This window comes from Oryctolagus cuniculus, chromosome 6 (assembly GCF_964237555.1).
Source record: "Oryctolagus cuniculus chromosome 6, mOryCun1.1, whole genome shotgun sequence".
NCBI lineage: Eukaryota > Metazoa > Chordata > Mammalia > Lagomorpha > Leporidae > Oryctolagus > Oryctolagus cuniculus.
Window position 1 is genome coordinate 13017706 of NC_091437.1, and position 15491 is coordinate 13033196.

The 15491-nt window shown below is 41.9% G+C and overlaps 1 protein-coding gene across 6 annotated transcripts in view; it reads right to left on the reverse strand.

Annotated features, from left to right (window-relative positions):
* Window positions 1-15491, reverse strand: part of CEP120 (centrosomal protein 120) — a 68174-nt gene that overhangs the window by 23506 nt on the left and 29177 nt on the right. For all 6 annotated transcript variants that reach the window (XM_070076047.1, XM_002710153.5, XM_070076048.1 and 3 more), the window contains 9 exons: window positions 14626-14842; window positions 13219-13396; window positions 10916-11065; window positions 9439-9621; window positions 8625-8721; window positions 8388-8537; window positions 7794-7883; window positions 3783-3875; window positions 2583-2744 (listed from right to left, as the gene is read on the reverse strand). In XM_070076047.1, the coding sequence (XP_069932148.1) occupies window positions 2583-2744; window positions 3783-3875; window positions 7794-7883; window positions 8388-8537; window positions 8625-8721; window positions 9439-9621; window positions 10916-11065; window positions 13219-13396; window positions 14626-14842 (1320 nt within the window). The remainder of the gene's footprint in view (window positions 1-2582; window positions 2745-3782; window positions 3876-7793; window positions 7884-8387; window positions 8538-8624; window positions 8722-9438; window positions 9622-10915; window positions 11066-13218; window positions 13397-14625; window positions 14843-15491) is intronic.

The window sequence follows — 15491 nt, forward strand, 5'->3', positions numbered from 1 at the left end:
GTCAGAGTTATATGGGGGGGGGGGGGGTCCTTCCATCCAATGGTTCACTTCCCAATTGGCTGTCATGGCCAGAGCTGCACCGATCCAAAGCCAGAAGGCAGGAGCCAGGAGCTTCTTCTGGGTTTTCCACGCGGGTGCAGGGGCCCAAGGACTTGGGCCATCCTCCACTGCTTTCCCAGGCCAAGCCCAGAGCTGGATCGGAAGAGGAGCAGCCGGGACTAGAACCGGCACCAACATGGGATGCCGGCACTTCAGGCCAGGGCGTTAACCCGCTGCGCCATAGCGCCGGCCCCTTTATTGTTGTTTTTGAACTACATAATTTGGACCAGGCAAAACCAGGAAGCAGCCAATCAATTCGGATCTCCCACAGGGGTGGCAGGGGCCCAAGTACTTGGGACATCACCTGCTGCCTCGCAGGATGCACGTGAGCTCCAAGTTAGGATTGCGAAACAGCCAGGACTCCCCACCAGGCACGCAGGGCCTCTGTCTCTTGCAGTGTTGGTTTACTTTCACGTTCGTGAAAGGCTAAGTGAGAGAGGGAGAGGGAGAACTCCTCTACCTGCTGGTTCACTTCCACAAGCCTGCAGCAGCCAGTGCAGGCCAGGCATGTCCACACCTGACAATCTTCCCTGTCAGTCAAGTTCATTTTCTTTTTTTAACATCTAAAGTTGGGCCTTTTAAAATACTTTTTTTCACTTTTTCATCTTCAACAAAAACTACTAAACTTACTCCATGTGGCAGTTTCTTGACCATTCAGGGACATTATCCTGAACGGTTACTACAATCATGCTGTAAAGCAGCAAGCTATTAAGTCATGCTGAGCTCTTTTCTTCTTTTGCTACACAGCCCAAAATTTATCTACTAGAGGACAGATCCTTTATCTTCACCAGTTCTCACCAGGAGTGTGCTTAACTATCTCTCTATCCAGCTCATTAAAACTCTGTGTAAGGCCGGCGCCACGGCTCACTAGGCTAATCCTCCGCCTAGCGGCGCCGGCACACTGGGTTCTAGTCCCGGTCGGGGCGCCGGATTCTGTCCCGGTTGCCCCTCTTCCAGGCCAGCCCTCTGCTGTGGCCAGGGAGTGCAGTGGAGGATGGCCCAGGTGCTTGGGCCCTGCACCCCATGGGAGACCAGGAAAAGCACCTGGCTCCTGGCTCCTGCCATCGGATCAGCGGGGTGCGCCGGCCGCAGCGCGCCGGCCGCGGCGGCCATTGGAGGGTGAACCAACGGCAAAGGAAGACCTTTCTCTCTGTCTCTCTCTCTCACTGTCCACTCTGTCAAAAAAAAAAAACCTCTGTATAAAATGCATGTAACCTAGTCAGAGGTAGGCTTAAAGCAGGTTTTCAACACATACAATGTGAAATGTATAATCTGGGCATCTTGGAAATTTACCTTTTTCCCCAAATCTTAGACCAGCAGTTCAATAAGAAGTATACCCTGGGTAATTTTCCCACCAAGGCTCTTCCTACAAAGCCGTAAGCTAAAGATACCTGTCTGGGACAGAACACAGATACGTACTTCTTGAGAGCTCCCTTGGTGATTGCCAAACATATTAAGGGTCGTTACTCTAGAAGGCGGAGTCTTCCCAAGAGGAAGAAGTGACACGTTACTGGTGAATCACAGCACAACTGCCCAAATTCACGATTTTCTCTCTATATTTTAAATGAGATCCTCAAAATAACCATCAAATTCGTATTCACTGCTACCTAAATGAGACTGTAATTGACCTTGAGCTGCTAAGGAAACTGTTCTTCATGACAGAGTAGACTGCAGAGGCATTCATCACATAGATCTGGCTACACAGAAATTTTTCCGAATAGATGCGCTTGATTTCTCACAGCTTGATCCTTCTCAGCACTGTTTATTGAGCTCCTATTACGTGCTGGTGACCAGGCTGGGCTCCAGGAATACAGCTATGAACCAAAACAGTTTTTATGGCACACTGTGACCTAAACTAAATGATCCTACATTCTGAGCATGGCTACGTCCAACTTTTGATGGCTGGATGCAAGAACAGCCTGCCAGAGAGCCAGAGCGGCAGCAGAAAAGGCAGAGGACTGCTCAGAGTGATGGTAGAGGTGGAGCAGAGAATGTGAGAAGACAGGACAATAGTGTTGATGATGTCAGTGCATTTCAGTGAGGTAAGACCTTTAAACTGCCCCTGAACTCAATGACTTAGCCACTGAGGGCTTCTCTGACAAACGGCTGGCGTACTGGGGACACACATCGGTGTGGGATGGGTTAAGATGGGAGTGTATGGTGAGGACATGACAGAAGTACAGAATTCCCTGACGAGTTTTGGTTCTGGACCCATTTTGGTCCAGTGCTACATGAAGAGTAAAAACTGTACACTGGAAGTCACCTGAAATGCGGTGCAGTTTCACACAGTTCCAAGGGCAGGAAAACTATTCCAAGTTAGCCTGACTTAGAAAACGACCCAGCTTAAAGCATACTTGACTCACAAGGCAGTACACGAGTAACAGTCCAATCACTGATTCTCATCACTTTTCAGGACACTATTTCTATTACTTCTAGAATGCCAATTCAGAAAGTCTAAGAGGACGACAATCATGTTATCCAACCTGCTGCTGAAGCCGGTGTTTGTCCTCTTCCAGCTGCTTGATCTTGGACCTCTCCAGCTCCACCTGGTGAGCACAGTCTTCTTTGGCCCTCCGGATCGAGTCCTGAAGCTCCTGTAGGTTCCGCTCACGTTCCAACTGAACTTCCTTTTTCTCTCTTTGAAGCTGCAAATAAAGGCACCTTACAGAGGCTGGTCTATTGCTGCTACACTACACTGTGTGACAGTCTCTTACCATCAATGTTAATTCATAAATACATGTGGAACCCCTATGCTACCTGTATAAATTCAGTTGAAAAGGTCTTAACCACTCACAGTTCCCACTTGACTAAAGCCCGTTTTTATTATACAACCAAGTGTGTCCAAGTTTCTTCTCTTCTATTACAAACGTCTGATTCTCTGCTCATTCATTTTGGAGGTAATGATGCCTCTGCACTAGGAACACACACATACTGTATGTATAATGAGGAGCTTAGTGTGATTTGCTAAGAAAATTATAACAGTTTTAAAAATGGACTTAAAAATGTAACGTGAGAGGCCCGTGTTGTTGGTGACAGCAAAGCCAGTATCTCAGATGGGCACTAGTTCATGCTCTAATCGCTCCACTTCCCAGCCAGCTCCCTGCTAATGGCCTAGAAAAAGCAGCAAATGGTGGCCCAACTGTTTGGTCCCTGCTGCCTACAAGGGAGACTCAGATCAAACTCTGAGCTCCTGGCTTTGACGTGGCACAGTGCTGGCCAATGATGCCATCTGGGAAATCAATCAGCGGACACAATCTCTCTCACTCTCTAACTCTGACCTACAACTTAAATAAAATAAATCTTTTAAAAAAACACAAACATAACTAGGCATAATACTAATATACAGTCTCCTATTCCCTGGGCAGGAAAGAAGGCAATTATTTTCTTCCTGAAACAAAAGCAATATTCTTTCTTGAGCCTGTTTTCTTCTCTGTGGACAGTACAAGCACCCTTTCCTTCCCCAGCGAGGGAAAGGTAACTGAAGACCTCCACCACTAAAGCAGCGAGCAAAGCTGCCTCACTGGTAGCTACCTATTCCTAACACAGAAAACACGCTTCAGCACTTAAAATGGCAACTCTCTCCGAAAAACAATTTCCATGAAATACACTTTATGTAAGTATCAAGCAAACAAAATACGTGAGTTCTGTAAACTTTGTGAACTGAAGACAGATGAATGGAGTACCTCTGATTCAGCACTGGCAAGCTGCTGCTCTCGTTTCTCTAAGTCAATCAGGGTTTTTTGCAGTTTTCCTTCTAGAATACTATATTCAGCCACCTACAATACAGTAAAAGAAAAGTTATCTTCTCTCCATATTCAAAACATGTACATTCAAAAAGACGTAGCAGGGCCAGCGCTGCGGCACAGCAGTTTGAGCCGCTGTTTACCGTGCTAGCATCCCACATGGGCTGCACTACTCCCGATCGGGCTCCCAGCTGACGACCTGGGAAATGCACCAGAAGATGGTCCACATGCTTGCGCCCCTGCTAACCATGTGGGAGGACCTGAAAGAGGCGGCTGGCTCCTGGCTTTGGCCTGGCCCAGCACTGGCCATCGCGGCTGTCTGGGCAGTGAAACGGCGCATGGGAGATTGATCTCTCTCTGCTTCTCCCTCTATATCTGTAACTCTGACTTTCAAATAAATCTCTCTCTCAAAAAAAAAAAAAAAAAAAAAAAGGAAAAGAGTACCATTTCACTGAAACAGGACCATAGCCTCTGAGGATAGGAAAGTCGTAAACTGCATCCAGCAATTCAAAGTGGAATTCTTTCTTTTGTACTCTACGGATGGAAGTCCACTTAGCTTCTGCTTCGACATCTCCAGTGCTACTCAGGAAACTGTTCTCCATCCAGGCAGGCAGAGTGCTGGTAAAATCTTGCACTTAAAACCCAGCTGCTCAGGGTCTGCCTTACGCAATGCTCCAGGAGCCTCCGAAGCCCTCTGAGCCAGCCTCTTCCTGGAACCAGCACTGTTGGCTAGATGGCCAGTCAGTTCCAAGTCAGTCCCTCCCTCTACTGGTTCTGCGATCGCTGAGGCTTCAGCTTACAAGCATCTCCATAACAGCCACTCTCCTTTCGTCAACAATCTTAACTCCAAGTTTACGGCCTTCATTTTCCTGTAGACGTTACTGCTTTCCTGGGCTCCCCAACTTTAATTTCACATTCCTTGATTCCACCCACTACGTTTCTACCAGAATGACTGCTCTAAGATGACAGTTTCTCCCTTATCTAAAAATCCTTTTAAAGGCCAGCACTGTGCCTGTGATGCCAGTACCCCATATGGACAGTGGTTCGAGTCCTGGCTGCTCTACTCCCGATCTACTTTGGTCTGGCCTGGTCCTAGCCTTTGTAGCCATTTGGGAAGTAAATAAGTAGATAGAAAAACCTCTCCCTGTATCTGTCTTTCCCGAACTCTGCCTTTCAAAAAATTAAATCTTTTCCAAAAAATCTCCCATTAAGAACAGCTTCTCCAATGTCTGTGCCATCTCAATGACAGGACACCGAGAAGAATTTGAACGATTATGTTCTCCATCCTCTTCTAAAATGGTAACTAGCTCTACCATTCTAGATACAGAGGACAGAGTCAATTCCCCGCCCACTACAGGTGCCTCAGGGCATTACGGCTCCCTTCTCTCCCTCTCCGGGAGCCCTGACAAGTCCTACAGGATCCAGTGGAACCCGCACCCTTCTCGCACTGGCCACCAACCCTCCTGCCTTACTCCCTGAAGCACACCATCTCCTCTTTTCCTCCCACATTAGGTATATAATTCTATTCATGCGGGGCCTACTTTAAACTTCTCTGCCTTTGTCCATGAGGCTGTTCCTGTTCTGAACGCCTTTAGCATCCACCTGGCAGTCTCTACTCATGTTCACCAAAATGCGACCACCACCTTCCCTGTGTGACCCTTTCCCCGATCCCTTCCTTGGAGGCACATGACAGCCGCTCTCCAGCCCTCTAACAGGCAGGAACATCTAAGACAGAAGAAACATGACCTTAGCTCTTCCACAGAGCAGAACAGGACGCATACACGCCTTCAGATAAACTTTCCAAGTCTTAGTTTTAAAAGCTTCAGTTGAATAAAACAAAATAAATGAAAAGACTCACACATCAAGGACATGAAAAATACTACAATGAGATTCTCAGAAAATTTAGTCTTAAGATTTCATCGTGGCCAGTGCTATGAGGCAGCGGTTACACTGCTGTCTGCAGGGCCAACATCTAATACAGGTGCCAGTTCAAGTCCTCGCTGTGCGAGTTCCAATCCAGCTCCCTGCTAATGTGCCTGAGAAAGCAGAGAAAGGTGGCACAAATTCTTGGGCTCCTGCACCCATGTGAAAACCTAGAAGAAACTCCTGGCTCCTGCCTTTGGCTTGGCTTAGTCCTGGCTGTTGCAGCCACTTGGGGAGTGAACCAGAGGATGGAAAGATCTCTCTGTCTCTCCTTTTCTCACTCTAACTCTGCCTTTCAAATACATTTTTAAAAGATTTCATCATAGTGAAAATAAACAAAATCTCCATTTTCCTCCTTATTGATTCTACACTGGCTTACAGAATTTTTAAAACCCAATCACCTTTGTCAGCATCGCCTCGTTCACAATATTCTTTCAAGAAAGGACACTGTAAGATAAATGTACTGCAGTACTTATTTAAGTGCACTTAATTTTAAAGAAAATCACCACCTCAAATCTACCTTTATAATGTAACTAAATCAATAAGCAGTTCACAGTTTATCAGTGAAGCACCATATTCAGTTTTCCGACTGGAGTTCTTCAATAGCAAAAGCTCCCCACTCCAGCTGAAATGGTGGAAGGAGTTGCACACATGCAAACCAATGAAAAACTTCAACCGAAAATATCACTATTACCAACATGGGAAAACACCCAAAATTATTACTTGATGAGTTTTTGTTTTTCCTTTGCCCCATTACACTGACCCACTTTTTTTGTTTTGTTATCAACAGAAAGTCCAATTATGGCACAATTTTATTACCTTTTCAAAATTTTTCATGATTCAAAGTTGAAAACCTCAGTACTAAAAAAGTTTTTAACAGAATAAAAAAAGTAATTTACAGATAAACTCATCTTGCCTTAAAGGCATAAAAATGGTATTTTCTAAAGCCCTTACTTTTAATTAATACCTAACACATGAGGTCTGTAAACACTGCATTAAATAAAATCTACTTTTGAGTAACAATAGAACTAGTAAAAGATTTAAATACGTGCAAGGGTTTCTAATTTAAATTCTCGTTACTGCTGAACATTTCTTAAGAATAGAGGCTTTGAAGTAATCAAGTCTTTCTCTTTTAGCTTTTTAAAAAACTCAATGGTTATTCAAGTTTTAATGGCTTGAGAATTACGTTAGAAAAAGTTGACATTGATAAAGTCAAATGTGTAGTGGACTTCAGCTTCCAAGCACAAAAGACAAACTGAACAACAGCAGGAAACGGCTGCTCCCAGGTGTTGGTGAACAGTGAACACAGGACTGTGATCCCTAAGAGGCAGGCAATTCAGGAGGCAAACCTTGCACTAACTTGAGCTTACTGTCTTGGGGGAAGTTCCCAGACTGTGTCTCAAGGTGGGAAGACCAAACAGATCCCGCTCATGCTGCCCAGTTGAGGAAACAGACGGGAGAGGATGGGGCCACCACCATCTGCCACGAGAGGCTGGAAGTGCATACTGGGTGGGCACTGGTGACCTGCAGTGTTTCTGAGGCTGAACATTACATAATACTGGTGAGACACTCAGAAATATCTCAACCCGAGTCTCATTGCCAGGGTTGTTTTCAGAACCTTGGGTGTAGATGAATAAAAACTTAACTCTGTATTGCTTTCTTAATAAGATCAGGTGGTCTGGTGTTACCATTTTTAAAGCTGTGATTTACTTTAGGATTTAATTCTTCATCACAGCTTAAAAGTTTCTGAGTTACTTATAGATTATAATGCAATCTATACACAGGTAAATGTGTTAATTTGTTTTTCACACAGAGGCGGCACTTTTCTCCAGAGTATTCTTTTTAAAAATACTTACTTTCCTAAATAGATGGTATATTTGCATATTTCAAAACCCACAAAGCGCCAAGCTTCCGTCTGTTCCGAGCCTTGTGCTCACCGCACTGTCACTATTCTCACAGTCTCCTCACTGCCTGTATCAGATGTTACAGTAATGCCCCCGTCCTCTTCCACCGTCACCCCACCTCTACCTTTTTCTTTACTAGTGATTCCCTCTCTCGGTCTCTCTTCTTCCATTCCTCTGCAAGAGCTTGCATATGAGCCAGTTCTTTCTGCTTCAGCTACAAAAGGAGGGAAAAAAATCATAAAAAACCTGACTATCACAAAGAAACCAATCATTTACTTTCAGTTACAGAACTACTCCATATTAATTTTTTTCAGGCACTCTTTTTATTGTTAAAAAAGAAAAAAAATAGGAGGCTGCCTGAAGCAAGTAAGAGCCGTGTGAGAATCATTCAGGAGCCCAAAGCTCCCACGGTTGGACAACGACTGACGTCCCCCGTTCCAGGCGGGAACACTGCGTGAGGACCCAAGGTCAAGACAATCATCCTCATTCCTCATTTAGCACCACAGTCACGGACAAAGTCAGTGCAGCCTTTCTGGTGGGCTTCTCCACGTCATCAAATTTCAACTGTTTTTTTAATCTCAATTTGTCTTTCTGAGTAAGGCACTGTTGATATTCAATGAAACTAGAGATAGAACAATGAGGGGGAAAACCCTGCTCTAAAGAAAGAAAATACACCAAGCTAACAGAAATACTTTTAAAGTAATGTTTTTAAAATCACCTGATTTTCAAAAATGTCTTCTTGCATCTCCTTCCACATTTCCAGCTCCAGGGCTGCCTTGTATTCTAGGGTTTCCCGCGGCTCCGGCTGGATCTCTGAGGGGCAAGGTGCAGGCGGAAGGGAGGGCTTCTGAGGCACAGCAGAAAAACCCTAGGATACCAACAAGAAGGCATATTTACACCAAGCGCCCTCACACACATACTACGGTCAGCAGATGCACTCACACGCTCTATTTACCTGTGATGAATCAGAGACGAAAATCTCACGCATTTTCACCAGCCCGTAATCTTCCAGAGTGATTGTGTAGGAAAGATCTACTATCTTGTTATTTGACCTACAGATGAAACAGCAGACACTGTGCGAGTCAAGCACACACTTGCGAACCCCGTCCCTCCCTCTCCGGGCTTCAGTGCTGAGTAGTGGGCGACACTCTGAGCGTGTGCCTTTCTCTGAAGGGAGGAGAGAACTTCCACTTTGATTATGGCCTTGTCTAAACAAGGTCAGAGGTCATAAACTCAAGAGGTTCCCATAGCCTTGGCAGCTCATGACAAGAGCCTCGGGTGATCACTGACATCATAAATAAGAGTGTCAACTGGTAAATCAAAAGGAGTCACTGTGAACCTGCTCCCCACGTAGCACCTCTGTCCTTAATGTGTTGTACTATGTGAATTAATGGTAAAACTATCTTCAAACAGTACTTTCTACTTTGTGTGTCTGTGTGGGTGCAAACTGTTGAAATCTTATACTAAGTATAGAGTTGATCTTCTGTATATATAAAGATAGTTAAAAATAAATCTTAATGAAGAATGGGATGGGAGAGGGAATAAAGAGATGGAATGGTTTGCAGGTGGGAGGGTGCTTATGGGGGGGGGGGGGTACCAGCTATTATCCGAAAGTTGTACTTTCAAAATTTGTATCTATTAGAAGTTATCTACTCAAAAAAAAAAAAAAGAAAAAGAAAAGAAAAAAAAACGGAATAACATAGCCAGCTAAGCAGAATCACCACCCAAATAAAAAGAAAAATGAAGGCCCATTCTGTGACCTGCATTACCCTTGTGCTGCTATCACAGGCACGCTTTCACTGTAAGTTTGACGCCAACACTGTTCACCATTAGAACCTAAAAAGCGTGTTTTTTCTGAAGACAAGATATTAGAAAGCTGAATCCTTGCAATTCCCAGAAGTAAATCTTTACTCATTTTATCCTTGTGCCACAATTCAACCAGCAATGGAATCCTATGGAAGACAGAAACATGTGTTCATACTCAGCAACTCAGAACTAAAATCTCCAAACACCCTCACGGTAGCCAAAGATGTTTCTGTTACCTGGATTGTCACCAAATATAGTATTGAGAATAAAGGCTCAGTTCAACAAGGACCAAATAAGGAACGCTACCACACTTCCTGCACCTCTTTCTAGACAATAAAGAAAACCCTCCAAACACGATTATTCCCACAAATGGCTACATAATTTTCAGTTACATGTCATTCTTCCTTTAAAATACATATATTTGGGCCAACGCCACAACTCAATAAGCTAATCCTCCACCTCCAGCACCGGCACCCTGGGTTCTAGCCCCAGTCAGGGCGCTGGATTCTGTCCTGGTTGCTCTTCTTCCAGTCCAGCTCTCTGCTGTGGCCCAGGAGTGCAGTGGAGGATGGCCCAAGTGCTTGGGCCCTGCACCTATGGCAGACCAGGAGAAACACCTGGCTCCTGGCTACAGATCAGCGCGGTGCACTGGCCGCAGCAGCCACTGGGGGGGTGAACCAACGGAAAAAGGAAGACCTTTTTCTCTGTCTCTCTCACTGTCCACTCTGCCTGTCAAAAAATATATAAATAAATAAATACATAAAAAATTAAAAAAAATACATATATTTGAATTGTGACACTCTGAGCAACCGAGATATTTCAAAGATCTCATTGTTCTTCACAAATCCATTTCATACAGCTACATTAACACCTCCAGTTTACAAATGAAAAATCAGAAAAAGTAACACACTATGTTCATCCAGTCAATAATAAAAACTAATTCTTAGTAATCTTCAGATACAAACAAAAGTATTTGACAAAGGTCATAGCAAATGAAATTAAAAGATGCTTATCTCAAAACAGGAAATTTTAAAATCCATACAAATGAGTCTCCAAAAATCTATGAAAATGAATACTGTGAAAAACCATGAACAAATTTCTAAAGTTTTCACACCAAAATAAACTTACTGTTTGATTTGATTTCCCCAAAGTTTCTTGAAACATCCTTGTATTACATATTAGAAAATGGGAAGCAAGACCATTTTTTAAAGCTCCTTAATAACCCACAGATTATTTTTAACAAAGTTCAAATATCTAAACTCAAAGTATGAAAGTAGAAAAAGTCCTTTAAAATAAACCACTAGTGGAAGCACAAACGTCACAGACATTCCTGGTAAATAAATTTGTAGCTTGAGTCTCAAATGTGTTACATTTTCTGGATTTCAGCTTGTATGAATTGCCCTTTTAAGTAATAATATATACAGAATGTATACACATTACCTTAAGAAAGTATCTTGCAGCTGATGAGGCAGAGTTGCAAAATCAAACGCACAGTAAGACTGGGGAAGGAAAACTTCCATGTTTTTCCGAACTTCTACAGGAGGGTTAGTCATAATAGGAGCCGCACTTCCAAAGAATGGATATGAGTACCTAGAATTTAAGAAAAACAGTGTTTGTCGTAAAAGTAAAATACAATTGTTAGGAGCAAATATCATTTTTTAAAATAGAATACACTAGGAATGCCCAGCTGCCATCTGTGAAGAGACCATGCTTCCTACCATCTCCTCTTTGCATGACCAGGTACAAACCAGGACTTTCTACCTTACAGTAAGTAACCAGTCAAGAAATGCTTGCAAAGTTAATTTCTAAACCTACTTTCCTTCATCCAACAGTGTTCTGATCTTTTATAGGCTTAAAAAAAACCCTTCATCAACACCAAAAGGATACATTTATGGTAATCTGTCTTTGAACAGAGGGATGAAAGCAACTCAGATGAATTATGGATGAAACAAAGACTGACACAACCGTATCTCTCCCTTTCAACATAAAAACCACATTAGATTAAATGAACAAAGGCCTAATCTTACTCTGTATTTGAAGCCAAATGTGAGGATATTATACTGCTCACTTAAATTTTATCTTGTCTCATTATATATAATCTCGTTTTACACATAACATTTCAAATTTTAACTCTACTTACAGAAATAATTTTTGTGACACAATCCTAGGCATTCACCAATTCCTATATAATTCCAAATCTACTAGAATCAAGTCATTTATACATTGAGCTTTTCAAATAGCAGTCCTACCTCACATATTGCATTGCACTGCAAACCACAATTTCATATCAATGTGCACAATATAAAATGTGTCAAACGGACAAAAAAATAAATGACAAGCATTTTTTAAAATGACTTAAAATGAATCAAGGGCAGAACTGGTAACCCTGATCTCCAAAAGAATCCCATGGACACTGGTAAGTGGATCCTAACTGTCACTTCCTCGGTTTAGAACAGCATTCCCCCTTTCCTTTATCAAATCAAACACTGTTCTCCCTCAAAACCTAATTTCTGAACCTGTCTTCCTCACGAGGGTGAGCTCTTTGCTTATGTGGCTCAGCACCCTGAGTATCAGGCCTACTGTAGGTGTTTAATAATTAAGTAACTGGTCCTCACGAGAAGAAGTAAACACAAAAACTTATAATAAGTGCCTTGTAACTGGGCTTGTGCCAGGCTTTCCTGACAGCTGTGATTTTTAAATCAGCCCTGTTTCTGTGTCTCTGGTAAACATCCTCTCTAGGCATCCTAAGGTCAGACTCTCCAAGCAGCAGCAGGAGTGAGAGCTCAGTGAAACAAGTAGAGATTTTGAAAAAGCTGGACAAAAGAAGCAAAAGATAATAATTGTACTTCTAAAAGCAATTTTGAGGTGTTAAAAAAAACTTTGACAAAAGCTTTATCTATGAAACTCAAAACCTTCATTCAAACCTCAAATTTCAAATAAAAACATTCTAGACTAATTCCCAGCACCTGACAGGTGAACCGCAGAATTCAGAGGTGAACCCTATGAATTCACAATCACACTCCACACAGGGTCCCTTCAACTCTGGCCATCATTCATGCAGGAGGCGATGTGTAGTTCCCGAGATTCATCAGAATGGCAAGACAAATGTTGTCACTTCAGTCACATAAAGACCAAGAATTTTATGTCAAATGCTAATGCTGACTCCGAGAAATTTATGATCGCCTAAATCTTCCAAACACAACAAATTACTATATTACATTTCATTAACATCTCAGTCACAAATGTCTATAAAAATGTAGCATTAAAAAATTCTTGTATAAAGCCATTCATTTAACTGACAGATTTTATACTGATGAGACTGGACACATTCCACTTAGAGCTCATTAAATATGATATTTAGATTCACAGCTATAAAATGTAGGTTTCAAGAACTCAAGTTTCCAATCTAACACAGCTTTACAAAAAAATCAGATACTAGTCTCGTATTATTTTGGTCTGAGGCACCTTTTACCAGAAAAACACCTCTCAAGTTCAAGAACCACTGTATTTCAACTGGCAGCATTAACATATTATTATATCAGAATAGGTCAGAATGGTTACTTCTCACACCACCAATGCCACCCTGGTTTAAATTCAAAGTCATTAGGATATAGCCTTACCCCCTTCTAGGTCACTGATTGAACACAACTTCTTTGGTGCAATTTCTCTTTGTGCCAATCTCCAAATAGAAGAAAGGCATTTCTCCTCAGAAAGTAATACTTTGAAACAAGATCAAATCACACCTTAATATACAGTTGATTGGAAAACCCATTTCCAAGTCATGGATACTCCTTAAGTCTATTGAAAAGCAAAAATGATGTGATGTTGCTGGAACAGCAATCTTCTGCCCTGAAGCTGTTTCCGATGCATTGGATGCAGCCACTGGCTGGGGCAGTGAGGCAGGCACCGAAGAACTGATAGCTAAAATACACATAAAAACAAAACAAAAAATTCCATTGGTTCACAGTTTCTCTTAAGTTGTTCACATTATTTAAAGATACCATCTCATTTACCTTCAGGCAGCAGGGAAACTATTTTGTTTCATAAACTAATGAACTGAGGGATAATCATCTTAAAATTTATTTGCCCAAAATTATGAAAGTTTTAATTCCCATTCTAAAGCTGTGTAAACAAAGAGCTTATTCACAATATACACTGCACACATATAGAACTGACGCAACAGCGTATGACTGCAGCCTGGCTGGCATAGCTCATTTTCAAGAGGCAGCTACACATAACTTAGCTTTCAGAGGGTTATATTTGAGACTTGCAGCAGAAATAATTATACCACCTTTTTAAAAGTACTTTAGTTATTTTAAACACATATGAAAAATCTGAACAAAATGCTAGAACGTGAAGAAAGACTTAACTAGTCCTACCTTATTATAGAACAGGGATGATCAGTAAGTGGCCCAAGTCCTACCACTACTCAAGACTCCAACTGTCCCTAGTTACTTACACTACAAAGTGCAACTGTAGAACCTGATGCAATGGATGGAAAATTTAATAAAACGACTTCAACATATATTCTCATGCTTTCTCATCATTAGGATAAAAATGATTATTCTGAGATGATTGTAAGTTGTTTCCTCTAAAATTCCAATGAATTTGAGTCAAGAGTTTAATAGTTTAAAAATGTGTCTGAGGGGCCAGTGCTGCAGTACATTTAAGCCACCCCCTGCAATGCTGACATCCCAGCTGCTCTACTTCCAATCCAGCTCCCTGCTCATGCTCCTGGGAAGGCAGCAGCAGATGGCTGGGCCCCTGCCACCACATGGAGACCTGAAGGAAGCTCCTGGATCAGCCCTGCCCAGACCTGGCTAATGTAGACATCTGATGAGTACACCCGCAAATGGAAGCTCTGCGTCTCCCTCTCTGTCACTCCAACTTTCTAATAAACAGACAAATCTTAAAAAAAAAAATTAAAATAAAAATTTACCTGAAAGAGCTACATTCTTTCATTTCTTTTGACTAGGCTCTTTACAGTATAACATGAAAAACTCTCTTACCTTAAGCAAATTCTATCATGAGGCTAAATATATTGCATTTAAATTGAAACACTGTTATTTAAAAAAATCTACGATTGATTCTCACTAAGAACCCATGAAAGCACTTAGTCATTTACAAGATCTGGGGAAAAACAGTCTTACCCTTTGGATTCAGTTTTGTGTCTTTATCATACTGTAAGCTTTCTACTTCACTTTCTGTGGCATCATCCTTTGTTGGAGGTGAATGGTTAGAAGGTGCAACAGGTGACATACATGGCGATTTTGGCCCAGTAAGTGTCTTCTCCTTGATGGGGGTTAAAACTCTCTTCTTTGAATGCTCGGGTTCATGTCCATTCTGGGTCTTTAATTCAATTAAAGACTAAAAACAATTTTTAAATAAAGTATAATTTGCAAAGAACTTTCCTTCACAATTAAGCAAAAAGTTGGCGTTGCATTTGTTTTTTTGTTTTTGTTTTTGTTTTTTTTTTAATATAAGCTTCCTTTCCCAGTTTGGATTTTCCTAGTCTATTTTTCTTCATAATTTGCAAATGTCCTTATAGCATCTAGGACCAGAAAAAGGAAGATGAACAGAAAGGAAATGTGATATTCAGAGCACAGTACCAAACTGTATCCTAATGGATAAGGAGGAGCATCTGTGGCTGAGAGAGATCTGAGAAAAGATGGCATGCACTGGAATCCTTGAGAGTAGCTACTCCTACACCAACTTGGTACATGTGGGTGTGTGTATGTATATATATACAGATACATATTTTTTAAACTCTCTCTTCAGGTTTTGTAAGGTTAACTCACAACCTGTGGAAACACTGCTTCTTGAAAGGACAAGACATTACAGCTGATTCTGGAAACATTTAAAATCAAAAAGCACGTTTGAACAAATGCGCATGTCTACCGCAGAATCTGCCTGAAGAGACAATGAGGAATACAAAGCACTAATGAACCAAGATTCTGACTTCAGCTCAGATTTTGCCAAACAGAAACTTTGTTTACAGAGGAGCTCCTTTGCTGCC